General features: G+C 43.7%; 1 protein-coding gene across 1 annotated transcript in view; it reads right to left on the bottom strand.

Annotated features, from left to right (window-relative positions):
* Window positions 1-7,869: 7,869 nt before the first annotated feature.
* The window catches only part of LOC136610860 (hepatic lectin-like), a 34,309-nt gene continuing 15,827 nt past the window's right edge, over window positions 7,870-26,351 (bottom strand). Inside the window, exons 4-7 of the mRNA XM_066590059.1 lie at window positions 20,653-20,700; window positions 17,216-17,358; window positions 15,631-15,752; window positions 7,870-8,213 (exon numbers count right to left, since the gene is read on the bottom strand). Of these exons, the coding sequence (XP_066446156.1) occupies window positions 8,081-8,213; window positions 15,631-15,752; window positions 17,216-17,358; window positions 20,653-20,700 (446 nt within the window). The 3' untranslated portion in view covers window positions 7,870-8,080. The remainder of the gene's footprint in view (window positions 8,214-15,630; window positions 15,753-17,215; window positions 17,359-20,652; window positions 20,701-26,351) is intronic.

Genomic DNA, 26,351 nt, shown 5'->3' with positions numbered 1-26,351 from the left:
GTCATTTTTCTTTTGTTCATCTCCCAAAAAAGTAATTTAAAAGTCACACGTAAAATTACCAATAAAAACTACAACTCTCACACAGCTCCCTTGCTGGAAATAACAAAAAATGTATGGGTCTTAGAATGCAGTGATGCAGATTCAACTGCTTTTGTTTAAGCTTTGTACAAAAGTAGTGAAAAATAAAAAAAAACTATATAAACTTGGAATTGCAGTAATTATACTGATCCAGATAAGAAAGTTATGTTATATCTGCCAAATGGTGAACTCTGTAAAAGCAAAACCCCAATAACAATGGTTGAATTTCTGGGCAATTTTTCCATCTCCTCACCTAAAAAAAATGTAATCAGTTACATAACACATTATATGTACCCTAGAGTGGTGCCATTAAAATATACAATTTCTCATACAACTATGTCAATCCAATAATGAAAATTGCTTGGCCCTTAAGACACAAAACAAAAAGTAGGAAATGTCCAGACAAGAAGACTTTGTTGAACTGTTTCTTCATTTTTACAAAATGCAAACATGAAAGGTAATATAGAAAATGGGGAGGGGCCCTTTAAGAGCTCTTGAGGGCCCCTTTACATGCAAAGATAACCTTTCAAACAAAGAAAAGATGGAAAGAGTTAGCGCTGTATTTGCATAAAGTGTATTTAATGCCCATTAAGACTTTATCATCTTAATTATATAATTATGTAAAAGGACCTCCAGGAGTTGTTTGAAGAGCCCAGCTTGTGATTAAACACATACCCAGCGGTGCAAACTGCTGCTGACACATTCCATTGTTCTCCTAGCGGCTGGTGTAAACATGTATTTGCTCAGTTTTTCAGCGGCTAAACGATGGATTTTATGTGAAGTAAAATTCATAATTCAAACGAAAACTGCATGATGCCCATGTTTACATGTAACGATTATTGCTAATTTTCAGCCATTTGGACGAATTTTGAGTGCTAATCGTTGCGTGTAAAAGGGCCTTTACACTATAAACAGTAGAGACATAAATCATGCAGAGATAAATGACATTGGAAGTATAATTCATCCTCATTTATAAAGTTCTCTGTTGGGTTCCAGATGTCTAAGACGAGCTCAGAGCTTCTTCTCACAAATCCCGTTGGTATATTCAGAATTACAAGGACCGTCATTCCACCCAAAGAAAGTCCAGTAGGCACAAACTTCAACTTTCCCATAATTATCTTCTCCATGATATCCTTTTATCCAACGCCTGAAAAGAAAATGATTATTATTAAAGATAATGCTGGGCAGTCACACCAGTAAGACTCTGTTTCCCACTACATAGGCATACAATGGGATATATCATGAATAGACTCCCATTACATATGTCTTGACTGTCCTGAATCTTGTAGGGCAGACCTGGATTATGACAACTGAAAGCATGTCCTGTCCTGCCAGACCCTCAATCCCTGCTTCCAAGCCCCAATTAGAAGTAGAACACCCACTATTCTAATCTTCTATTTTTATCCCTCACACAGGACTCAACCTCTCACACAGCAGCGCTCTGTACGTGGGTTCTTCCCCCGTCTTCACCAGACACACTTATTTACTAATACTGTCAAAAGTTAGACAGTCTTACAATGCGCCAGATTTATCATATGGGCTCTGCTGAATGATAAATATGTCAAATTTTAAGTCTGTATGGTCTAACTTTAGACCCCCCTCTTAGCTGGCTTAGCATACACGAAAAATTACACCAAAGTTTGTGCGCAATTTCGGCCATGTTTCTTTTTTTAACAAGTCAAATTGTCCCAAAATGTAAAAAAAAAAGTAAATTTGGCATAAAGCATGTAACAGTGTTTCGTGTTATTTTTGCCAGAAAATTGTATATACAAATGTACAAATGTATTTTGTATTTTAAATAAGGCCAACTGCGCTCAGAGCCGGAGAGGGGGGAGGAGCGTACCTACAAAGCGATGCTGTGTCCCATGTGAGGGATGCAAATAGAAAATGCGGTAGATGCTCTACTAATTGATTAAGGACCATAAGCAGGTAAATGAGAAGCAGAAGACTGACGATGGGGGGGGGGGGGGAAGCACATAGTTCACTTCCTTAGTTCACCTGGAGGGCTGGGGCTTTTTTTGGTTTGATTGACCTACTTCATATACCTCCAGCGTTAAGAAGAACAAGGAGTCCTGGAAGTGATGATCTGGAGCCCAGATCTCATCATCATCCAGTCTGCCTGGGAAAACATGAAGAGACAGAAGGATTTGAGCGAGCCGACATCCACAGAAGATCTGTGCTTTGTTCTCCAAGATGTCTGGGACAACCTCCCTGCCGAGTCCTTCAAAAACTATGTGCAAGTGTACCAAGAATAATTGATGCTGCTTTGAAGGCAAAAGATGGTCACCCCAAATTTTGATGTCCTTTACATTTCTCTTGTTCAGTCACTTAGCATTTTGTTAAGAAAAAAACTTTTAACACTTCTATTTTTGAAAATCGTCTTACTTTGCAGCATTCTTCCACACCCGCTTAAAACTTTTGCACAGTACTGCATTGTAAAACTTAAAAAAAAAAATTAAAAGTGGGGTGAAATGGAAAAAGATGCTATTGTACCATTATTTTTTTCTTCTCTTTTTGGGCGGGGCTTGTTTTTAAAGCATTTGCAGTGTGACCAGAATACACCAATGACGCGTTAAATGTATCCTATTGGTCAGTCCGGCTACGGCGTTAACAGATTCATAAAGTGTTGCACTACTTTTTTTTTTTTTTTTCAAAAGATGCATATTTTTAATTCTTTTTTGTCGCCATCTTTTGACAACCATGATGTTTTGTATTGCTGTCGATGGGGCTATGTGAAAGCTTTTTTTTTCGTGAGAAGAACTGTAGTTTCCATTGGTACACTTTTGGGGTATGTGTGACTTTTTGATCGCTTTTTATTAAATGTTATCGGAGATAGGGGTGACCAAAAAAAGAGAAATTCTGGCTTTGTGTATTACTTCTGACAGTGGTCACCATGCATGATGAATAATGAATGTTTAATAAATCAAACTTTTACAAACCCAGCGATACTAAATGTTTTTTTAACCTTTTGGTTTTTTTACTTTTAAAAACAGGAAATGCCTTTTTTAAAACTTAAGGCCCATTTAGACACAACTATTATCGCTCAAAATTCGCTCAGAAGCCGTCTTTTGAGCGATAATCGTTGTGTGTAGCTGCACTGACATCGTGCCGTTTTCGTTCAGCCATTGCTCATCGTCGTCTTTCAGCGTACTGAAAGACAACGATGAGGCTTATCAGGGATTCACAGCGGGATACAGCTGATACTATTGTTTCAGCTGTATCCCACTTCCTGATGACAGGCAGGGTAGGGAAAACAGAGCTGTTCAGCTCTGTTCTCCATACCCCGCACGGAGCGCTCAGCTGTATAACAGACGGCGCTCTGAGCAGAGAACAGCTGGATGCAGCAGACAAGCGGGGACAACCTGCTTGTCTTCTGTATCCTCCGCTCCGAGCGCTCGGTTGTATGACAGCCGGGCGCTCCCAGCGGGAAACAGCTGGATGCAGCAGACAAGCGGGGACACCCTGCTTGCCTTCTGTATTCTCCGCTCCCAGTGCTCAGCTGTATAACAGCCGGGCGCTCAGAGAAGAGAACAGATAAATGCAGCTGACAAGCGGGGACACCCCGCTTGTCTTCTGCATCCTCCACTGGCAGCGTAAGGTGATCGCTCATCTTGAGCAATCATCTTGCACTGTATATGAAACAACAATTATCGCTCAAAAGTCACGAGATCTTTTGAGCGATAAACGTTGTGTCTAAATTGGCCTTTAATATTTTATATTTTTGTTAAAAAGATAAGCCTTCATTAACCTTTTCATGACGTGGCCCTTTTTTTTCCATTTTCGTTCCCCCCCCCCTTTTTAAAAAAAATCATACCTCCTTTATTTATCCATCGACGTCGCTGTATGAGGGCTTGTTTTTTGTGGTACGAGTTGTAGTTTTTAATGGTGCTGTTTAATGTACCGTATAATGTAATGAAAAACTTTTAAAAAAATTATAAGTGGAGTAAAATGAAAAAAAAAACGACATTCTGCCATCTTTCAGTGCGTCTTGTTTCTACGGCGCACAAACTAAAACAAAAGCATCATGATAACTTTATTCTATGGGTCAGTACGATTACTACGATACCAAACTTGTATAGTTTTTTTTTACTATACTACTTTTTTTTTTCAAAGACATTTAATTTTTTTCAATTATTTTCTGTGGTCATTTTGTGCGCGCAATAACTTTTTTTTTTATTTTTCCGTCGACGTAGTTCAGCGAGGGCTCATTTTTTGCAGGATGTCGTGTTCTTTCCTAAAGTGCCAATTTGGATTATATAGGACTTTTTAATCGCTTTTTATTGTGTTTTTTTCTGGGAGACGGGAGTAACTGAAAAAGGCATTTCTGGCGTTCTTTATTTTTTTTTTCAGACGACGTTCACCGTGCAGGAAAAATAATGCACTACTTTGATAGATTGGACTTTTACGGACGCGGCAAAACCAAACATGTATTTTTATTTTATCAGAAACGCTCTTTTCTCCTTAGGGAGAGCAACTATATACTATAAATAATATAAATAAGTGAGGAGACTCAAATGGCCACGCACGCTCCTCTGGGTAATATGCAAATAAGGGAGATGGAATAAATCCTCCACAGTGCCACCTACTAAAAGGCAGCATTCCTTCGAGTCAAAGTGGGACTTGTAGCAAGACTTGTATAAAAAGTCCCACTTTGACTCGAAGGAATGCTGCCTTTTAGTAGGTGGCACTGTGGAGGATTTATTCCATCTCCCTTATTTGCATTTTTTTATTTTATGATTTACATTTTTTAATAATCGATATGGCAAAAGGAGGGTGATTCAAACTTTTATAACTTTTTGTTACAATTAATAAAACTTTATTGATTTTTTTTTTTTTTACTTTACTTTAAAGTCCCCCTGGGGGACCACAACCAGCGATGCTTTGATCGCTCCTGCAGTAGGACGTAATGCTATAGCATTACGTCATACTGCCATTTGACAGGCAGTCTATCAAGCCACCCCACGGGGATGGCTTGATAGGCAGTCTGCTAAGGCAGCCCTGGGGCCTTTCAAAAGGCCCCCGGCTGCCATGACACCTGCACGGCTCCCCCAATCTCACCACGGGGGGCCTGCGGGACCCCCGAACATTGTTCGGGGGATTTAAGCGGCATTTAAAGGGTTAATAGCCACAATCAGCCAAACAGACGATCGCGGCTATTGGCGCGGGTGTCAGCTGTAGTAAACAGCTGACACCCGCGCTGTATGCAGAGAGGTCGCCCCGCGACATCTCTTCATACATACCCCGACGCTATAGAACATAAATGTACGTCCTGGAGCGGGAAGGGGTTAAACTTACCTTTACAGTCCCCATTGGGGGACTTGAACGAGTCATTGTTTGATCGCTTCAACAATATATTGCAATACTTTAGTATATTGCATTTTATCATAAGGCCCTGGGCTACCATCACATCTAAAGAAAACCTCACAATCTTATTGTGTGATGGGCGATCAGGAGACAGAGGGGGCTCTCTTCCTCTGTCTGACCATCTAAAACACTGCTGACAGTCCTACGGTGAGAGACTACACATTACCCTGCTGCACATAATACTTATACAAGGATAGATCATGTCTTTATCCGTACGGGCCTGGTCCCGAGGGTGAGCCATGCAAAGATACTACCCTTGTTATCTTTCCTAAAATGAGACACTGGAGGTTGAACAAATCCATCCTTAATAATGATTCAATCCATTTGCGGATGCGCTGTGGATTTGAAGGTTAAATTCAATTGAAAGGTAGGGAAAAGGCTGGGAGGTGTTTTTTTCACGTGCAGATGATCCGCAGCGCATCCACATACATCCGTGCGTAAAAAAATCAGCAATATGCGATCTCCCACAAGCCAAATAAATACAATTTAATGATCCGCATCAAATATCCGCGCAGGCCGTATTATGCCCATGGACATGAGACCTAAGTGTAGTGTAGGTTCAAGCCAGAAAGCCATACACAGACAGCTGTTTCGGGGTGTTTGCCCTCATCAGTGTGCAGTATGTTTCTGACTTGGCTGGTGAGAGGTCTGTAACGTTGAAATATAATCCCTACCCCGAAAATCATGTCTAGCTGCAAAAAAAAAAAAAATCAAAACTCAACTAGAAGCGCTGTCCGGCTCTTCTCTGTGGTCCCTGGCAGTCTTCTTCTGTATTTCTGGTAGCCAGGGATTGAAAAAACCCCGCCTCCTGAAAGTGCTGCCTCTGATCGCCTGAGTGCTATGACCAATTAGAGGCAGCACTTAGCCATTCATTAAATGACAGCTGAGTGATGCCTTTGCTTCGTCACAGCGCTCAGCCAATGAGAGGCAGCGCTTTAAGGAGGCGGGGATTTTTCAATCCCCACACAGAAGAAATACAGAAGAAGACTGCCGGGGACCACAGAAAAGAGCCGGACAGCACTTCTAGGTGAGTTATGATTTTTTTTGTTCTGCAGCTGGGGTTGATTTTCGGGGTAGGGCTTACATTGCAAGCCTCACCCCCAAAAAATCATTGCTCTGGGGGTTGCCTTCATGCCATTGAAAGCAATGCGATAGCATCGCTCTCCTCTGTCACAGCTGTAGCAGGGGATTCTTTCGTCCCCGCTTCAGACCCCTCCTCACTGAACAGTCGCAGTGCTGTCACAGTGTTCAGTGATGAGGGGACCTTCTGGGAGCAGCTGTGCTTCTCCAAATACAGCTGCTCCAGTGAACAGGCCAAATTTCATGCACTGCGCATATGAAACTTTGCCTGTGCACACGTTTTCCGCTTATCCGAGCAGCGCATTTTTTTTGGAGCACAGAGTCACACAAAAAAACACGTTCATCTGACCTCGGCCTCAATGTATCAGAAATAATGGCCACTTTCTGTGATTTTTGTCTGTTTGATAATTCCCTTTCTATGAGTTTAAAGAGTAGTACATTGATTTGAAGGAATGCTGCCATCCAATAGGTGGCGCTGAAGAGGTATTGTTCCATCTTCCTTATTTGCAAATATTACCCAGAGGAGCATGCATGGCCTTATAAGTCTCCTCACTCACGTCTTAGGTGTCCCCACACACCTTCTGGGTGCTCTCCGTAGGGAGAGATGAAACCCCCCTCCACCCACTGTAATCAATGTGACCGGCACTATCTTATGGTGCTCTCAGTGAGGACTTCAAAAACATGGTGACGGGTTCCCTTTAAGTAGTTATATATAATAAAAAATATTTTAAGAAATTAATGCCAGAATTGTTAATTTTCATTTGTTCATCTCCCAAAAGCATAAGAAAAAGCAACTCAAAAGTCCCATGTACCTCCAAATAGTACCAATAAAAAGTGCAACTCTTCCTGCAAGAAACAAGTCCCAAAAGAGCTCCGTTGATGAAAAAATTAAAATGTTATGGCCGTGACAGAGCAGACCCGCACCGTATCCAGAGAGGTGAATAACATGTCTATGGCTGCGGGCACAAGTGGATTCTGCTGCGGATTTCTGCACTTGGAATCCGTGCGTGCCCGTGGACATGAGGCCTGAACTTGGCATCGCAGTAATCGTGCTGATCCAGGAGAGGAAGTTATCATGTTATATCTGTTGAATTGTGAACACTGTAAAAACAAACCCCCAAAACATGGAGGAACTTCTGAACATTTTTACCATCTCCCACCAAAAAAAATGTAATAAATTTCATATAACACATAATATGTACCCCAGAGTGGTGACATTAAAATGTATAACTTGTCCGAAAAACAAGCCCTCATACAACTATGTCAACAAGTTAAGGCTCTTGCAATGCCATAATGAAAATCGCTTGACTTAGGGCAAAAAATAGACTTGAGACTAAGGGGTTCAGAAACACTAGGAAAGGCCCAGACAAGAAGACTTTATTCAACCTTGTCTTCATTTTTACAAAAAACAAACATGAAAGTTAATGTAGAAATTGGGGAAGGGCCCTTTAAGAGCTCCTGACCCTATAAACAGTGGAGACATAAATCATGCAGAGATAAATGACATCGGAAGTATAATTCATCCTCATTTATAAAGTTCTAGATGTCTAAGATGAGCTCAGAGCCTCTTCTCACAAATCCCGTAGGCATCTTCATAATCACAGGAAATATCATTCCACTCTCCAAAGGCCTGCAATAGGGCACAATCTTCGCCTTGTTCCCAATCATTTGGCTCTCCTTTTATCCAACGCCTGAAAAGAAATTGATCATTATTAAAGATATTGGTCACATCTTCACATCAGTGGTATACGTTGGGAGAATCCCACCACATAGGCATACAACGGGATGTGTCGCGAATAGGCTCCTATTATATACGTCTCAACTGTCCTGGATCTTGCAGGGTAGTCTTGGATTATGACGACTGTCCCCGAAGGCATGTCCCACCCCTGCCAGATCCCCGCTCCTTGTTCCAAACCTCAGTAGAATTTCTACAGCAGCCTCTATTTTTATCCCTCACACAGGACTCAATCTCTCGCACAGCTGCGCTCTGTACGTGGGTTCTTTCCCCGTCTTCACCGGACACACTGGGGTTTATTTACTAATGCTGGCTAAAAGTTATATAGCCTTACAATGTGCCAGATTTTCAAATTAGCTCTGCTGAATGATAAATCTGTGTAATTTAAGACTGTCTAGTCTGAATTTAGGCCACTTAAAGGAGTTGTCCCGCGAAAGCAAGTGGGGTTATACACTTCTGTATGGCCATATACATGCACTTTGTAATATACATCGTGCATTAAATATGAGCCATACAGAAGTTATATACTCACCTTCCCTGCGCTGGCGTCCCCGTCTCAATGGTGTCGTCTAATTTTAGCGTCTAATCGCCCGATTAGACGCGCTTGCGCAGAAGGGTCTTCTCCCTTCTGGTCGGTCCGGGCACGAGCGGTGTTCTGGCTCCGCCCACTTCTACACGTCATCGCGTAGCTCCGCCCCATCACGTGTGCCGATTCCAGCCAATCAGGAGGCTGGAATCGGCAATGGACCGCGCAGAGCCCACGGTTCACCATGGGAGAAGACCCGCGGTGCATCGTGGGTGAAGATCCCGGCGGCCATCTTGGAGGAAAAGAAGGAAGAAGTTGCAGAGAGGGGATTCGGGTAAGTAAAATTTTTTTTTTTAATTTCAACACATCCCTTGGGTTTGTCCTGCGCTGAACGGGGGCCTATGCAAAAAAAACAAAAAAAAAACCCGTTTCGGAGCGGGACAACCCCTTTAATAGTTGACTTACTTTACGCCAACGATCGTGCCAATATTTATCGCAATTCATTGCAATTTAAAGCAATTTAGACCACACATCTTTTTTAAAAGCTCAGAAAAATTGTCCGAAAGTGTCCAAAAACACAAAGTGAATTTATCACAAAGGATGAAAGACAGAAGTGATTCCATATGGGAGCCTGAGACCCGTGTGAAGGATGGCGATAGACAATGCAGTCGATGTTCTACTAATTGACTGAGGTTTGAGAGCAGGAAAATGGGAAGAGGAGGCCTGCACTATGCCTGAAGCCACAAAATAGGTGCACTGTGCCTGGGGTCACAGAATCGGGCATTATGCCTAAATGGGGCCACAGAGGGGAATATTACTTTGTAAAGTCACAAAAGATCACCAGTACTAGACGGGGTTACTGAAAGGCTCATTGGGTGGTAGTGGCAGAATTGGGAAAGTGTGCAGAGATAGGTATTTGTATTGTGCAGAGACAATGAGAGGCTTGTCATGGCGATCTAGGCCTGGACAAAGAATAAAAAGCAGATGTCAATCAGAGAAAACATTACTTATGACAATTGCAGGTAACTGCACTGTATTCGCTATCACTGTTTAGAGCTGACATCTACTATTATTTAGAGGTGTACAAGTACTGTAAACAGTTCACTGGGGGACAGTTACTGTGCTGGGGGTCACTGAGGGGCACAAGACAGATCATCTGCCTTTTTGTTGATCCAAATTTGGAAGGTATGGTGGAGTCTACTACACTATAGTCCACATTGCAAAAAACGTTATGTCAATAGCACCCTGGAATAAGGCAAAAGAACAATAGTTACGTTCTGCATATATCTCAGGAGATTTACGACCACATACACCAAATGTAGGGTCAAAAGGTGATGTGAAGTGTGCAGTGTCCCAGAACACCATCCTGGTCCCCTCCATAAATGTCATACATGTTTTTCTCGTGTAGATGCCCTGTGCAGAGCTTGTCCTGTCTTTTCCAGTGTGTGTGTTGCACAGCTGTGGTGCTTGAGAGGTTAACTCTAATAAAATCATAGTCTGCCTGTGAATGTATCAGTTTGTCATGTCATGTGGTATGAGTAGAGGTTTATATAGGAGTGTTTGAGAGCTGGAAAGGGTCCATCTTCAAAGAGTTCCATATTCTGAAGCTGCAAGAGTACCACCTAACACGGAGCTACATCGAAGCACCTTCAGCTTCCTTGTGGTGAAGATGGAAGAAAAGGAGAGACTTCCTGTAGCAACTGCAGTTTGGATGTGAGTGAAGTAAACCCCAAGGGTGAGTTCACACGAGCATGTATTTACACGCTTGTATTTACAACAATGCATTCCCTATGGTGTGTGCACATGTCCGTGTTTTACAGGTGCGTGCCTGCAAAGATAGGACATGCGTGCACCATAGGGAATGCACGCATTGTTTTCAATGGAGCCGCTGCTGCTGCCGGCGGCTCCATTGAAGACAATGGTCTGCTGGCGCCACTGAATTTTTTTCAGGGAAGAGCTTTACATATAGGGTCCTCCCTGAAAAAGAAAAATTTTGGTGTAAAAAAAAAAATGCAGCCATTCACTTCAATGGAGCCGCTGCTGCTGCCGGCGGCTCCATTGAAGACAATGATCTGCTGGCACCACTGAATTGTTTTTCAGGGAAGAGCTTTACATATAGGGTCCTCCCTGAAAAAGAAAAATTTTAGTGTAAAAGAAAAAATGCAGCCATTCACTTCAATGGAGCCTCTGCCGGTGGCTCCATTGAAGACAATGGTCTGCTGGCACCACTGCATTGTTTTTCAGGGAAGAGCTTTACATATAGGCTCTTCCCTAAAAAAAAAAAATTTTGGTGTAAAAAAAAAATGCAGCCATTCACTTCAATGGAGCTGCTGCTGCTGCCAGCGGCTCCATTAAAGACAATGGTCTGCTGGCACACCTGAATTGTTTTTCAGGGAAGAGATTTACATATAGGCTCTTCCCTGAAAAGGAAAAATTTTGGTGTAAAAAAAAAAATGCAGCCATTCACTTCAATGGAGGTGCTGCTGCTGCCGGCGGCTCGATTGAAGACAATGGTCTGCTGGCACACCTGAATTGTTTTTCAGGGAAGAGCTTTACATATAAGCCCTTCCCTGAAAATCAAGTAAAAGTGATTTAAAAAGCAAAAAAAATAGATACTCACCTCCCTTCAGCTGCCGGGGCTCAGCCGTGTCTTCTCCTGCTGTCCCCTGCACTGTGGTGCTGATCTATCTGGTGAGAGCTGCCTGTGATTGGCTGAGCACCTCAGCCAATCACATTCAGCTGTTTCAGCAGGCGGGGATTTTAAAAGACCAGGCTGCTGATAGATCAGCACCACAGTGCAGGGGACAGCAGGAGAAGACGCGGCTGTGCCCCAGCAGCTGAAGGGAGGTGAGTATCCATTTTTTTTTTTTAAACCACTTTTACTTGATTTTAAGGTAAGGGCTTATATTCAAAGCCCTTCCCTGAAATCAATTGCCGGCTGCCGAAACCTCTAACGCAGCTGACATGTGTGACAGCTGCGGTAGAGAATTGAAGAATTCCTCTGCTGGGGACACAGCAGCGGCAGACAGGTAAGTTTTTTTTTTTTACACTACTTTTAATTGCTTTTCAGGGAAGGACTTATGAAGCCCTTCTCTGAAAAGCCATTGACAGCTACTGGGGCTCAGCGTTGACTTCTGCCGCTGTCCCCGACTCTGTAGCGCTGCTGAGCTATCAGTAGCCGGGGATTTAAAATCCCCGGCTGCTGCTAGCTGAGAGCTACAGAGACGGGGACAGCAGCAGAAGTCAACGCTGAGCCCCGGCAGGTGAGTATTATTTTTTTTTACTATTTTAAAAGGCTTTTCAGGGAAGGGCTTATGAAGCCCTTCCCTGCAAAGCCATTGACAGCTGCCAGGGCTCAGCAGAGACTTCTGCCGCTGTCCCCGGCTCTGTAGCGCTGCTGAGCTAAAGCACTTCAGCCAACCACCATCAGAGCTACCAGCAGGTGGGGATTTTAAATCCCCGGCTGCTGATAGCTCAGAACTACAGAGCCGGGGACAGCGCCAGAAGTCAGAAGTCGCGGCTTCCCTGCCATTCCCTGGCAGCTGAAGGGAGGTGAGTATTGTTTATTTATTTTTTTTTTTTTCACTATTTTAAATGGCTTTTCAGGGAATGGCTTAAGAAACACTTCCCTGAAAAGCCATAGACTGGATGCCGGCAGCAGGATTCTCTACCGCAGCTGTCATGTGTGACAGCTGCGGTGGAGAATTGAAGAATTCCCTTTGCTGCATCTGCCAGATGTGGCAGATGTAGCAGCAGGGAATTCTTTTAACGAGCGAGAGTGAAGGAAACATCTGATGCATGCGGCAGGTGTGTTCTTCATGCCCGCGGGGGTCACAGCAGTGGCGGAGGGGTACGTTTTTTTTATTTTTTTTTTTTGTTTTGCACTAAAATGTTTCTTTTTCAGGGAAGGGCTTATATGTAAAGCCCTTCCCTGAAAAAGAATGCAGGGGGCCGACAGAGCATTGTTTTCAATGGAGCTGCCGGCAGCAGCCACAGCTCCATTGACAACAAGCACGCAGCTGTGTTCACGCGTGTTTTTGCTCGTACCTAGGTACGAGGTTTTCTGCAGGGGTCTATGGGACTTGTAATGTTAAAACCGTGATTGCAATTTACCGTGAATTGCGATTTTACGCGAACGCGATTTTAACATTACAAGTCCCATAGACCCCTGCAGAAAAAAAAACGCTGCGAATTTCGCAGTGAAAAAAAAATGTAGTGGGTAGTCACCCTTAGAGAGAACATTTGTAAGTACAGGGATACTTTGGGTTAAGAGTGCCTCAGCTTACAAGCTTTTTGAATTCAGAGCAGGCTCTCTCACAAATTTTTGCTCTGATTTAAGAGCAAAACTTGGGTTAAGAGCCTTGCTCTTAAGGGGCCGCTGCTGCTGCTGGCCCCATTGAAAGCAGTGGCCTGCTGGCAACCCCTGCAGTGATCTTCGGGGAACGGCTTTAAATATAAATCCTTCCTTGAAAATCTTCCCTAGCTGTAGTAAAAAATAGATACTCACCTGTCTATCGCTGCCGGGGCTCAGGCATGTCTAGCCACTGCTTGTTCTTCCTGCATTTTTAATCCCAGCCTGCTGAAAAGCTTCAGAGCAGTGCAGGGAGAACAAGCAGCGGAAAGTTGTGCCTGAGCCCCGACAGACAGGTGAGTATATATATTTTTAATTTTTTTACTACAGCTAGGGATGATTTTTAGGGAAGGGTTATATTTAAAGCCCTTGCCTGAAAATCACTGTGGGCGTGCCGGCGTCCTATTGCTCTCAATGGGGCAATGCCATCCCCATTGAAATCAGTGGGAGAGCTTCGCGACCTGGAACGGATTATTGGCTTTTTCATTCATTTCAATGGGGAAAACGAATTGACTTACGAGTGTTTTGAGTTAAGAGCTTCGCCACGGAACAAATTAAACTCTTAACCCAAGGCACCACTGTAATCACTTTTTTTGGCAAGACCCAGTGCAGAGGTACTAATTCAACATCACAAGCTTTTCCTACACAGCCGTCCAGAGTAAAGATCACTGTGTAGAAGTATACTGCAAGTCACACCCATGCGTCTCTAGTATGGGGTGCAAATCCTAACAGTAAATAATTACTAGTACAGTGTCTATGGAGTGAACCCTACCCCCTTCCTCCTCTGGAATGCTCCCAGTCCAAGAGCGGTAGCTGACAGATAACGTGGACTGTAGGACCGGCTTCATCCTGTGCATCCTCCCTGACCTCTAGCCTTCCTTTCTTACCTGCACTTGTGAAGAATTGTACCTGAATTGTTGTGAATAATTGTTTTGCCAAAGATTAATCCAAGTAAAGTTTATACCGGGCCCTAACCGTTCTTGGCGACCCAAGGTAGTATGCACCAGTGTCTGTGATTATTCTCTGCCGTCTGGTATACTGGTGTGTGGGAATGGTGGCGTCACCCAGGACAACTGCTACCCCCATCATCCTGTTTATTGGCATTCCCTATCCTAGCGGTGTCGACGGTGGCCTGAAATCCCGCTCTGGCATTGGCTACGTGTCATCCCTCTGGGAAGAAAGCCTTGTAAGCGCTGCCGTGAGAAGCCAACACTTAACCCTCCCAGCTCCCCACGTTTGTCAAGTCTCCAGGTTTCACAGCAATAACCCAGCATAGCATTCCTGTGGTTACTGCACGGACAGCTTCCATTGAAGTCAATCGAAGCTGTCCGAACCATGGACATATTCATTGACATTGCAGATAGGCTGCAGATTCCGTGGGAATAAAAAAAAAATCTGCACTGCGCATGTCCGACGGCGAGCCATGTGGACCATCTGCAGTACAGAGAAGCCACAAGAAGACAGGTCCGCACAGACGCCGGCGAAGAAGGCTGTCTGCACATACAGATACGCAGGGTCATCCCCATGGTCAGGGCCGGATTCTGTGCGGGATTCCCTAAGCAGAATCTGTACCCGCTGTGTGCATGAGGCCTTAATCTGATCTAGAGCTCTATTTTGTAAGTAAGATCTGTAAATAATAAGGGCTCAAGAACAAGGGAGAATGTTGCCTGGTAACTGGACAACCCCTTTAAAGGACGTCCATCGCCTACATTTGGGCCTACAAATTGACTATACTATACAATGTGTGCTGTTATGTGGAATCCATAGATATCTTTATTTCTATGCAGTGTGGCTTCACTGTCCAGATATTAGTCTTCAGATTTATCCCACGCCATATGTAACTTAGCGGTGGGCCATCCGGTGGGCAATCTACCGCTGCCTGCAATCCGGGCTCTCCCTCCCCAAAGTTTGAAAAACCCTATTCCCCACTTAGTGAAGTCTCCAGCTCCGATCGCTGGGGATGACAATTGGTACTACACTTGTTCCACAGTGGATGATCCGGCGCATGCCCTGTGAGTCCTTCCTGGCCGGGACTAATGTCACGCTTGTGCGGTGCAAATGCAGTAATGGTGGAACGTATGTCATCTCCACAGAGGGGAGCTGAAGACATCACTGAACATGGAATGTGGCAGTTTTTCAAACATTGGGGAGGGAGGGAGCCGGACCACGGGCAGCGCCAGACCACCGATTGGATGGGCTAATTTGCATATGGTGCAGGATAAAGCTACAGACTCATATCTGAACAGTGAAGCTACACTGCAAAGACATAAATATATCTATGGACTCCACATAACACACACATTGTATGGTGTAGTCAGATTCTAGGACATTGTATAGTATATTCAGTTTGTAGGCCAAAAAATAGGTGATGGACTTCCTTTATATAAGATGGTTGGATGCAAAAGTCACTAATTGTATTTGGCAAAAAGTTCATTTCCTTCCTACATTATACATTTATAGGTTTATTCAACCTTATCATCTTCTTGGGAAGCTTACTTGTAAGATGTTTCATAATGTGTTCCATCGATCCATGTCCAGGTTCCTTCTTCATGCATATCATGGAGTCCAATCCAATAACGTCTGTATGTAGAAGCACCAGATATAGCTGTAAGGAATATCTGAAAAAGAGAGAGCAGCTAGGAACAAAGGAAGCAACAGGTGCAGACAGGGGCGTACCTAAAGGCTCAGGGGCCCGGGTGCAAAGGTTCAGCTCAGGGGCCCCCTACCTGGGCCTCCACCTCACACTCCCCCGTACCCATATCTAGATCATGCTGCATACATGATCTACCCCTTGGTGTAATCTTTTCAAACATGACGCATTTCCTGCACTACATGGAAATTTGTTTGTAGCCCCGCAGGCCACTCTCACACACACAAACCGGTTTTTACCGCTATTAGCTCGGTGTCCCGAGCGCTGTACTAACCACGGTACAACGTTCCCATAGATTTTAGTGAGGTTACTCAAACCTGCGCTTGAATGCGGTGTTCCTAACGCCGCGATTTTCAAGAGCTGTCTGTTCGATTTTTGCGTTTTTTTTTTTTGTGTGTAAAGGGTGAAATTATATACAGTAAATCCAGGGAGATGTATAACTTATACCAGAGATAGATAGATAGATAGATAGATAGATAGATAGATAGATATGAGATAGATGGATAGATAGATATGAGATAGATGGATAGATAGATATGAGATAGATAGATATGAGATAGATAGATAGATATGAGATAGATAGATATGAGATAGATAGATAGATATGAGATAGATAGATATGAGATAGATAGATAGATAGATAGATAGATAGATAGATAGATAGATAGATATGAGGTAGATAGATAGATAGATAGATAGATAGATAGATAGATAGATAGATAGATAGATAGATAGATAGATAGATAGATAGATAGATAGGAGATAGATAAATGATAGATAGAAAGATGGATAGATAGATAGATATGAGATAGATAGAGAGATAGATAGATATGAGATAGATAAATGATAGATAGAAAGATGGATAGATAGGAGATAGATAAACAGGAGATAGATAGATAGATAGGTGTTACTGGCAGCCCATTGCATTCAATGGTGCCTCCGCTGCTGGCGGCGGCCCCATTGAAAGGAATGCTGCAATGCGGAAGCAGGCTTGTAACCCAAGTTTTTGCTCTTAAGTCAGAGCAAAAATTCAGGACAGAGCCTGCTCACAAGTCAGAAAGCTCACAAGCTGAGGCACTCGCAGCCCAAAGTATCACTGTACTATGATTTGCAGTAAAGATAAGTTGTAATCTGTTACCAAATGTTCAGTAAATTTCTAGTTTCTGTTTTCCTGGGTTCGCGGCCTCTGCCTTGTTTGTCCTGCACTACCCCACATCCACCATCATCCATTGGTTCATCTTTATCTTGTAGCATAGCAGATGGGAATCAGAATATTTAAACAATGTGAAACTGATCTCCAACTCTCACTGGCTACACACATAATATTTACTGCCTAAATGCCACAGAAAAGTTTAGAACATGGTAAAAGCACACTGTGGAAACCCAGCCTAATATTCCACATGGCACTCACATGTTGTACAATTATCTCACCTGCTTCCGCTCACTGGTGATTACAGCAAGGTCAGCTCCTTTCTTGAGACATGAATCTCTGGTCTTTGCCCAGGTAGTTTTAACTACAGTAAGGAAATAGCAACTGTCATCAAGCTGCTTCCATCCTTTCTCACAAGTCTTCTCTGAAAAACAAAATACCATGACATTTACATGTTCCCGTGAAATGTGCTACATTTACAGCATGTAGATGGCCCAGAAGCTGAGCGCTCCCAGGTATGTGGCTGCTGACACAACTAGAGGCCAAGACACAGTACCTGAGCGTATAAACAGAGGCATAGTTAAAGGAGTCCAGGATCAAGGCAGGCAGCACATACTTCAACACGAGACAGTCCAGATGTCAGGGCACACAGAGCAGGTTCAGCACAGGATGAACAGGCCAGGAGTCAGGGCAGGCAGCAGACAGGAGGATGGTCAATATGCAGTGGGCAGGGTCTATCATTTGGCCGGGAACGATGGCAGTGTAGTGGTCCAAAACACCATCCTGGTCCCCTCCATAAATGTCATACATGTTTTGTCCTATGTAGATGCACTGTTCAAAGCTTGTCCTGTCATATCCAGTGTGTGTTGCAGAGCTGCGGCGCTTGAGAGGTTAACAGTAATAAAATTACTGCCTGCATGTAAATGTATCAGTTTGTCTTGTTATGTGGTACAAGTGAGGTAATAAATGTGAATATTTGAGAGTGGGAAGAGGTCTTCTTATCTACCTGAGAGAGTGCTAACACAGAGCCACATGGAAGCACCTTCAGCTTCCATGTAGGTGAAGACGGAAGAAGAGGAGCGATTTCCCGTAGCGTTTGGAGTGTGGATGTGAAAGGGGTGAGTCCTACCATCAGAGAGAGAGAGCCCTACAAAACGTTCTAAATAGGTACCCGTTCACACTACAGGCTTTTCCTGTGCGGCCGTCCATATTTAGGATCACCGTACAGAGGTACTTTACTGTGTCACACCCACGCGCCTGCCATGCCGGGTGTTTATTGACTAAGCCTTCCTGTTAATAATTGTCTGCCAGAGAGTCTGCGGAGCAATCCCTACCCCCTTTCCTTCTCTGGAGTGCTCCCAATCCAGGACCGGTGACATACAGATAACTTGGACTGTTGGACCATATTCATCCTGAGTATCCACCCCACCTCTAAGCTATAGCCTGCTGACGTTTTACAGTGAATCGTACCTGCATTACCTGTTGTAAAAGTTTATTATCAAGGAAAAGTTATATCGGGGGCCTAACCATTCCTGAGGACCCGAGGTACTATACACAAGTCTCTGTGTTCATTTCTCCCCCGCGTAGCATACTGGTGTGTGGGAGCGGTGGCATCACAAGTGATAATCCCTACTACCCCCATCAACTCGTTTATTGGCATTCCTTATCCTAGGGGTGTCGAAGCTGACCTGCGATCCTACTCTGATATTGGCTGCGTGTCATCGCTCCGAGACCAGAGCCTGGTAAGTGCCTCCGTGACAAGCCAGAACTTATCCCTCCCAGCTCTAAATGTTAGCCAGGTGCCCAGGGTCACCCCTCTGAGCTGTTGCAGCGGGGTAAAGGTTGGGATTTAGTAATGGGTGGCTGTACCATCAGCTCCCCATCGATACAAAGTATAGTAGTCTCAGCCGCACACAAGAGCCACTGAATAGCAACAGCTCTGAATAAAGTTTGTTACCTAAATTGTACTCTTGACGGCAGTACCTATTTGTATATTCCAGCAAAATATGTATGAGAGCAGCACTCCGGGGGTTCAAATCAACGATTAAATCTTTATTGTGCCCACAACAACGTTTCAACCCTCCATCTGAGGGTCTTTCTCAAGTTCTCAGATGGAGGGTTGAAACGTTGTTGTGGGCACAATAAAGATTTAATCGTTGATTTGAACCCCCGGAGTGCTGCTCTCATACATATTTTGCTGCACAAACTACTATCCAGGATCCAGGATTGCTGATGAGCGTGCACTGCCTGGTGAGAACTGTCTTCCCTGTATGTCTAAGGTGAAGTGTGTGCTGTGATCTATTATCTACATGTGATATTTGTATATTCCAAATGAAATAATGAAGTCCACAAGAGTTAACTTTTAAACCAGAGGTAGACAGTTGTTCTTTACTTCAATTTTCCATAGTTAACAGTCTCAAACATTACAATGCAAGACTCCATTGTCAGAGGATTCTTCCATCAACAAGTTTGTATCCAGAAGTCACTTTTACCTGTCTTGTATATCTGCAGTCTACAGTATCTGTTGGACCTGTGCAAACGTGCTACCGTTACTTGTCGGGTTCACTCCACAGCCACTCTCACTTTCTCCCTTAGGTTCCTCCTCCTCTCCGTTGCAGTCATTCTTGACCACTTACTCACACAGTCTCAAAAGTGTGGTTGATGAACGAGAGTTCCATACACTTGCCATTGCCTACTCAAAGGGTACAGAATCTGGTCCTCACACTCCTCCGAGGAAAGGCCTCCCATGGCCACAGAGCGGGGCCTGAGCTCCAGCCCCGAGGACCTCCAGAAGTTCTGACTCCTTCACATTCTCCTCACTAGACCTGTACACTGCTCCTCCAGAACACATGCTCTCTCTCTTCCACTTTCAACTACAACTCTCTTTCAGCTCTTCTCATCAACACCTCTTAATGTCCACTGACTACACACATCTCCTAGCTCCTCCCCCTAGCACCTGACTTACTCCACATCAGGTTAGGAAGGACAATACACATAGCAAGACTAAACTGATACAAAACCAGACACCAGACATTACCTCTTAAGAGACCTGTCTGAGTCAATACACATAACAGAACACAACAATGCAATGGGATTAGCACTACATAGAGACAATACACACAACTGACATAGGCTGATGTAACACACAGCACAGACATCAGCACACATGTAATACATAACTACCACACATCACATGACACTACAAATACAACAAGCCACGGTCAGGAGTGGAGAATGCAAAGCAGTCAGGGTAAAGCCAAAGGAGTTGGAAACCAAGAAATCAGCATAAACAAGTAGCATCTTCAGCTGGATAAAGAGGACAGAAGCTTAGGTACCTTCCTTAGTGGGAAGGTGTTTGAAATAACCAGAGGTGCTCAGAGATTGGAGGGAGGACAGAAATACAGGATGAGCACTGGCACTTTAAGACCGTAGTCTTAAAGGCATGTGTGTGCTCTCCATGGAGCAGTGAGACTGACAGTAGGTCACAGCATGGCACATGCCACAGACAGGAGGAGCATGCATGCCATGGCCAGCAATGGGGGAAGCTGAGGAAAAATGGTGGCGGCCACTGCGACTTGTAAAACAAGTCATATAATGGCCAAATACAGTGTTATTCCTCAGGGACACACATAGTAGCTTAGTCTGAGAAGTCACTTAGAAAGTCAGGTAGGCTTTAACATTAAAACATTTGCTAATGTCACTTCACTTGTTGACTTACTCTTTAATGACGTATGTAGATCATCCATAGCTGAAGAAAGGTTATGTACTGTAGGGAAAAAATATATTGGTTAAGATTTAATTGACATAGAGAGCTCCGTGCATGGCCTGAATATTATTTAATGGGATCCCAGGTCGGGTGTGATCATAGATCTAGGAAATATTGCACGGAATCCCCAACCCTGGTGAATAAGTGGGCACAAAGTTTTTTGTACCACATAGTAAAACAGCAGCTCTGGAAATGGCACCTGACTGAGTGAGGGTCCTTTGTGGGTCATTCAGGGGGACCATTTTAGATGAAAACATGAGAGAACTGGATGAACTGAAGGGTTCTTGTACTATCGTCTGTGAAGGCCGAAGTCACACGCAGAGTCCTGCTACTTTATTCTGACCTTGTTATAAATCCCCAGCAAAATAATGCAGCAAAGCCGAGTGGGAATGTAGCCTGATATCAGTGACTATATGCAGTATATGTGTATATATATATCCTCTGTATACGAGTCACTGACTGATAAACAGATAGAACAACTGTGACCAGGATCTGCTACACTGCAATACCTGAAGGGGGTCCCTGTACAGATTTTACATTGGGCCTCTTGCATCTTCAAGCGATGGCTGTAGGCGCTAGGCATAGTAAGCATTTTACAACCAGCATAGTCCTTCCATTTTAACTATCCAGACATTTGTTGGGAAGCTCTCTCAGGTAAAAGTAATGGATCTAACAAATTCTTATCCGCTCTTGCTGACAACTTCATCTTCCAAAAATTAGAAGTGAAAACAAGGGCATTTGCTATCTTGGACCTAATTCTTACCAACAGGGAGGAAATGTTAGAGGAAGTAGGGGTGGCTGGGACTCTAGGAGGCAGCGATCATGCTATTGGATAACAAGGGGAGGAAGACCTGAGAAAACTCAGACCTCAAGGTTGGATTTCAGAAAGGCAGATTTTAATGGACTCAGAAAGAGGGTAGGAAGAATCCAATGGCTGGATGTTCTTTAGGACAGAAATGTCCAAGATGTTTGGGAAATATTGTGAAATGAGATTCTCAAAGCACAATCGTTATCAATCCCTAAAAGAAGGAAGAATGGGAAGCATTTAAAGAGACCAGGATGGATGAACACAGAACTTGCACACATGTTAAAAACAAAGAAAAATATGTTTAGCAAATGGAACGAGGGGAGAATATCTAAAGAAGAATATAATGCAGTCTGCAGAAACTGTAGGGCAAGTGTCAGAAAAGCTAATAATGAATGAGGCTTGCAACAGAGGCCAAAAGGAATAAAAAAAGGATTTGGGGGATATGTCAAAAGCAAAAAAAAGTCAATGTTACTATTGGATGTTTACAAGATAAAATTGGTGAATTGGTTAAAAATGATGTTGAGAAGGGCGAACTTTTAACGTTCTATTTTTTCAGTTTTGCCTCAGAAAGTAAATGTAAAATCAAAGGGCCTTCCCTGTGCTATTAGAGGTATTAAAGAATGCAGGCTATCTATAAACAGAGATTGTGAGGGAACATTTAGATAACTTAAATGAATTCGAGTCTCCAGGACCAGATGAATTAAATCCTACGATACTAAAAGAAGCATTGGAGGTAATTGCTGAACTACTCGCTGTAACCTTTGAAAATTCCTTGAGAACAGAAGTCCCAGAAGATTGGAAAAGAGCAAATGTTGTGCTTATCTTCAAAAAAGGGAAGAAGGTGGATCCAGGAAACTACAGGCCTGTTAGCCTGACTTCTATACTGGGAAAGATGTTTGAACAAGTTATTAAACAACATTTCTTGGATGAGGATGGAGTAACTAACCAGAGCCAGCATGGATTTGTAAAAATCAAGTCATGACAGACTAATCTAATTTTCTTCTATGACAGAATCACTGACTGGGTTGATCAGGGAAATGCAATATAGTATATCTTGACTTCAGTAAAGCATTTAACAAAGTATCTCATAACATACTTATTGAAAAATGACCAAATATGGGATTGACAAGGCAACTGTCAGGTCTGGTGGCTCTGGGGGTCTCCGTGCCCGCACTACTGGTCCTATTACCGGGGCTATGGGGGTGCAGTGCAGGGGAGCCCTGGTTTTGGTGACCTGCCCTAGCCGCCATAGTCCTGGACACCAGCTCTGGGTGCACGCTCCCGCCTTGTTAGCTGGGTTGCTGGAGATGAGTCGGGTTTCCACGCTGCGTCCCCTTTACCATGACACCTGGGCGCGCTTGTTCTGCACCACTGCTTGAGGTCTGGGTCTCTGCTCTGCACTCACTGCTTGAGTTCTGGGTCTCTGCTCTGCACTCACTGCTTGAGTTCTGGGTCTCTGCTCTGCACTCGCTGCTGGATGTCTGAGTCTCTGTCTGTCCTTAGCAAGCACTGGGGGCTGTTCTCCCAGAGTCCAGTGATTGGGTGCTGCTGCTGTCAGGCTCCCCGCCCCAATCAGCTGCTGGGGCAGGAGTTCTGTCAGCATTTAAACGTCTCAGTTTCTGTCAGACACTGCCATTGTTTGTTTGGTCTCCAGCTACACCCACGTTTCTTGGTGTTGATCTCCTGCTTTGACTTACCTGCTCTGGACTGGACTTGACTTTGCCTTCGCCTGACCCCTTGTACCGCGTTTTTTCCCGTTGCCAACCTGGATTGCCTGACCTGCCTTTGTGTTTGTCTGTCTCTTGTATTTGTCTGTTAGTCTGACTCTGCTACGCATCCCTAGGAAGTCTAGGGACTGTCGCCCAGTTGTCACCCTAGGACCTAGCCTAGGGGAACAAGTAGGTAGGGACCGGGGTTGCGGGAAGTTTTCAGGGACTCACAATTTCCCGGACCCCAGTTTCCTGACAGATACACTGGCCCAAAAAAGGTCAGACTTTTGTATCCGACCGGACCAGCCTGGTCTGTCCAGCCACCTCCTTGGAAGACCAGACCCTTTCCCCTCTCTCTGTTGAACCCATCGAACTGGGAACCATGTCACCCAAACAGTGAAGGGAATGCCAACTGAAGAAAAGACTCTGTTTATACTGTGGAGAGTCCGGTCATCGGATTGCAACCTGTCGGAAGAAGCCGCAGCAGGAAAACTTCTACTCCTAGTCAGTTGTAGGGAGGACTGTCTAGGAGCTATGGTGCTCCCAATAGTGTCTAAGATGTTCTTGCCCTGCACCTTAGAATTTCGTTCTTTCTTCCGTGCCAGGCAACCCTTTATTGATTCCGGGGATGCAGCAAATTTCGTTAAGTTTGATTTTGTGGATCAAATTTTTGGTTCCTTGTTACGTTTAAATCCTCTGATTCAGGTTTCTGGGGTAGACTCCACTCCATTGCGGGCTGGCCTCGTCAATCTTGTTACCCCAGAGTTAAAGTTTACTGTGGGAGTCTTACATGCTGAGTCCTGTACATTAATCGTCATGAAAGACCTGTCAGTGGACATAGTCTTGAGGCTACCTTGGCTGAGGGGACACAACCCTATTATTAATTGGGACACATTGGAACTGGTCAAGTAGGGCACCCGATGTGCCAATCCCATGAGTCTTGTGGAGATGGATATCTCTGCTTGTGAGAGTATTGAGTTACCATACTTTCTCTTTGAATTTTCTGATGTTTTCTCCTAACAGCTTTCAGAAGTATTGCCACCTCATAGAGAATATGACTAAAATTGATTTAATCCCAGGTGCCAAACTCCCAAAGTGTCGGATCTACAATGTAACTGTCTCTGAGCGGAAATCTATGAAGGACTATATTCAGGACAGTTTGGCCAAGAGGCATATCTGACCCTCGGAGTCTCCTGTGGGCGCCGGGTTTTTCTTCGTCAAGAAGAAGGATGGGGGTCTCAGACCCTGCATTGATTACAGAGAGCTCAACAAGATAACCGTCAGGAACCAATTCGCTCTTCCGCTCATCCCCGACCTCCTCAGTCAGGTTTCCGTCGCCCATTGGTTTTCTAAGCTCGACCTGAGGGGAGCTTATAATCTAATCTGTATACGGGAAGGGGATGAGTGGAAGACGGCCTTTAATACACCTCTTGGCCACTTTGAATACCTGGTTATGCCTTTCGGCTTATGTAATTCTCTGGCTATTTTTCAAGGGTATATGAATTCCATTTTTCAGGATATCATTGGCGTGTTCATCGTGGTATACCTGGATGACATCCTAATTTTCTCCTCTGACTGGGAGACATACCGTGCACATGTACATATCGTGCTGTCTCACCTCAGGACTAACAAATTGTTTGCAAAGATTGAGAAATGTGTTTTTGGTGTTCAGAAAATATCATTCTTAGGGTATAGCCCTGACCTACCATCCAGGCCAGAGGCGCTATCGCTCATACTCTAGATCAGAAAAATGCATATCAGCAATAGGCAGTGCTAGTAAGAAAGCAATAGCAATCAACCCTGCACTAGTCTTTGTAAGACAGGCGTTTATCTGACTATGGGAATTCCCAGTCTATGCTCTAATTATCAGATCTAAACTACATAGAGAAGCTGCCTGTTCATCACAGACTGCTATCTCCCTCTAAAAAATAATAATAAAAAATATATAGATCTCAGACTTGTATTATATAGAGAGACTACCTATACATTAAAGGTAGTTCTCTCCTGAAAATATACAAATCTCATACATAAAAAGAACATCTTATTGTAGTAGATCTATATTATATAGAGAGGTTGTATGTTTATCACAGACTGCCTTCTCTGAAAAATATATAGATCATAGATCTGCCCTATACAGAGAGACCACCTAAACATCAAAGGTTGTTCTCTCCTGAAAATACATAAATCCTATATAGGAAAAAGAACTACTACTACTACTGCCTACATCATTTCTGACAGAGTAAAGCATCAGTTTACATTGAGTAAATAAAACTCTGGAATAAGGTATCAAATTGCAACTACAGCTATAATAATATTCAATTAATCTCCTGATGACCCGCTTAAATTAGCGGAGAAACGCGTCGAGATTAAAAAGTACTACAATCTGAGCCTACGGATGCTCAATTTGAGATTATAAAAAGAATAGTAAACACAAACTACTGAAAACATGTGTGTTCATACAGTCAATCAACAGTCATTGGAAAGGAATTGGGTTTCTCTCAATACCAATGAAACTGTATGACATCAAACATATTTGATCTCACCTTGACCAGAGTTCTATGACATAGCGACAGCCACCGTATCACCTTACTTTATAAACATATATCATATGGTGCCTTCTCTAAATAAAGGAAGGGTACGATAAAATCAATTAAGTAGCTCTAGTCGCTTGTCTTTGATTAAGAATTATATACCTCTGGCAATTTAGAGGGTTATTTGTAGTGCCCTGTTCTTGTCGTCTGTGTTTTTAAAGTTATCTAATAAAAGGAATTGATTTTAATTTATGTCTAAACTGTGAAGGGCTTTGACGAATAAATTAGACTTCTTTCTGCCTCTGTGACTACATTCTTAGGGTATATCATTAAACCATGCGATATTCAGATGGATCAGGTGAAAGTGAAAGCCATGACGGAATGGGCTCAACCTGTCACCTTGAAGGCTCTGCAGCACTACCTTCGGTTCGCAAACTACTATCGTAAGTTCATTAAGAACTTCTCTGTGGTAGCTAAGCCTTTAACTGATCTCACCAAAAGGGGGGCAGATGTGAGTACCTGGTCTTCTGATGCACTTACGGACTTCTCTACCCTGAAAGCTGCCTTCTCTTCAGCGCCCGGCCTCATCCAACCTGATTTATC

This window comes from Eleutherodactylus coqui, chromosome 2 (genome assembly GCF_035609145.1).
Source record: "Eleutherodactylus coqui strain aEleCoq1 chromosome 2, aEleCoq1.hap1, whole genome shotgun sequence".
Lineage (NCBI taxonomy): Eukaryota > Metazoa > Chordata > Amphibia > Anura > Eleutherodactylidae > Eleutherodactylus > Eleutherodactylus coqui.
This window is presented reverse-complemented; position numbering and strand designations above follow the sequence as displayed.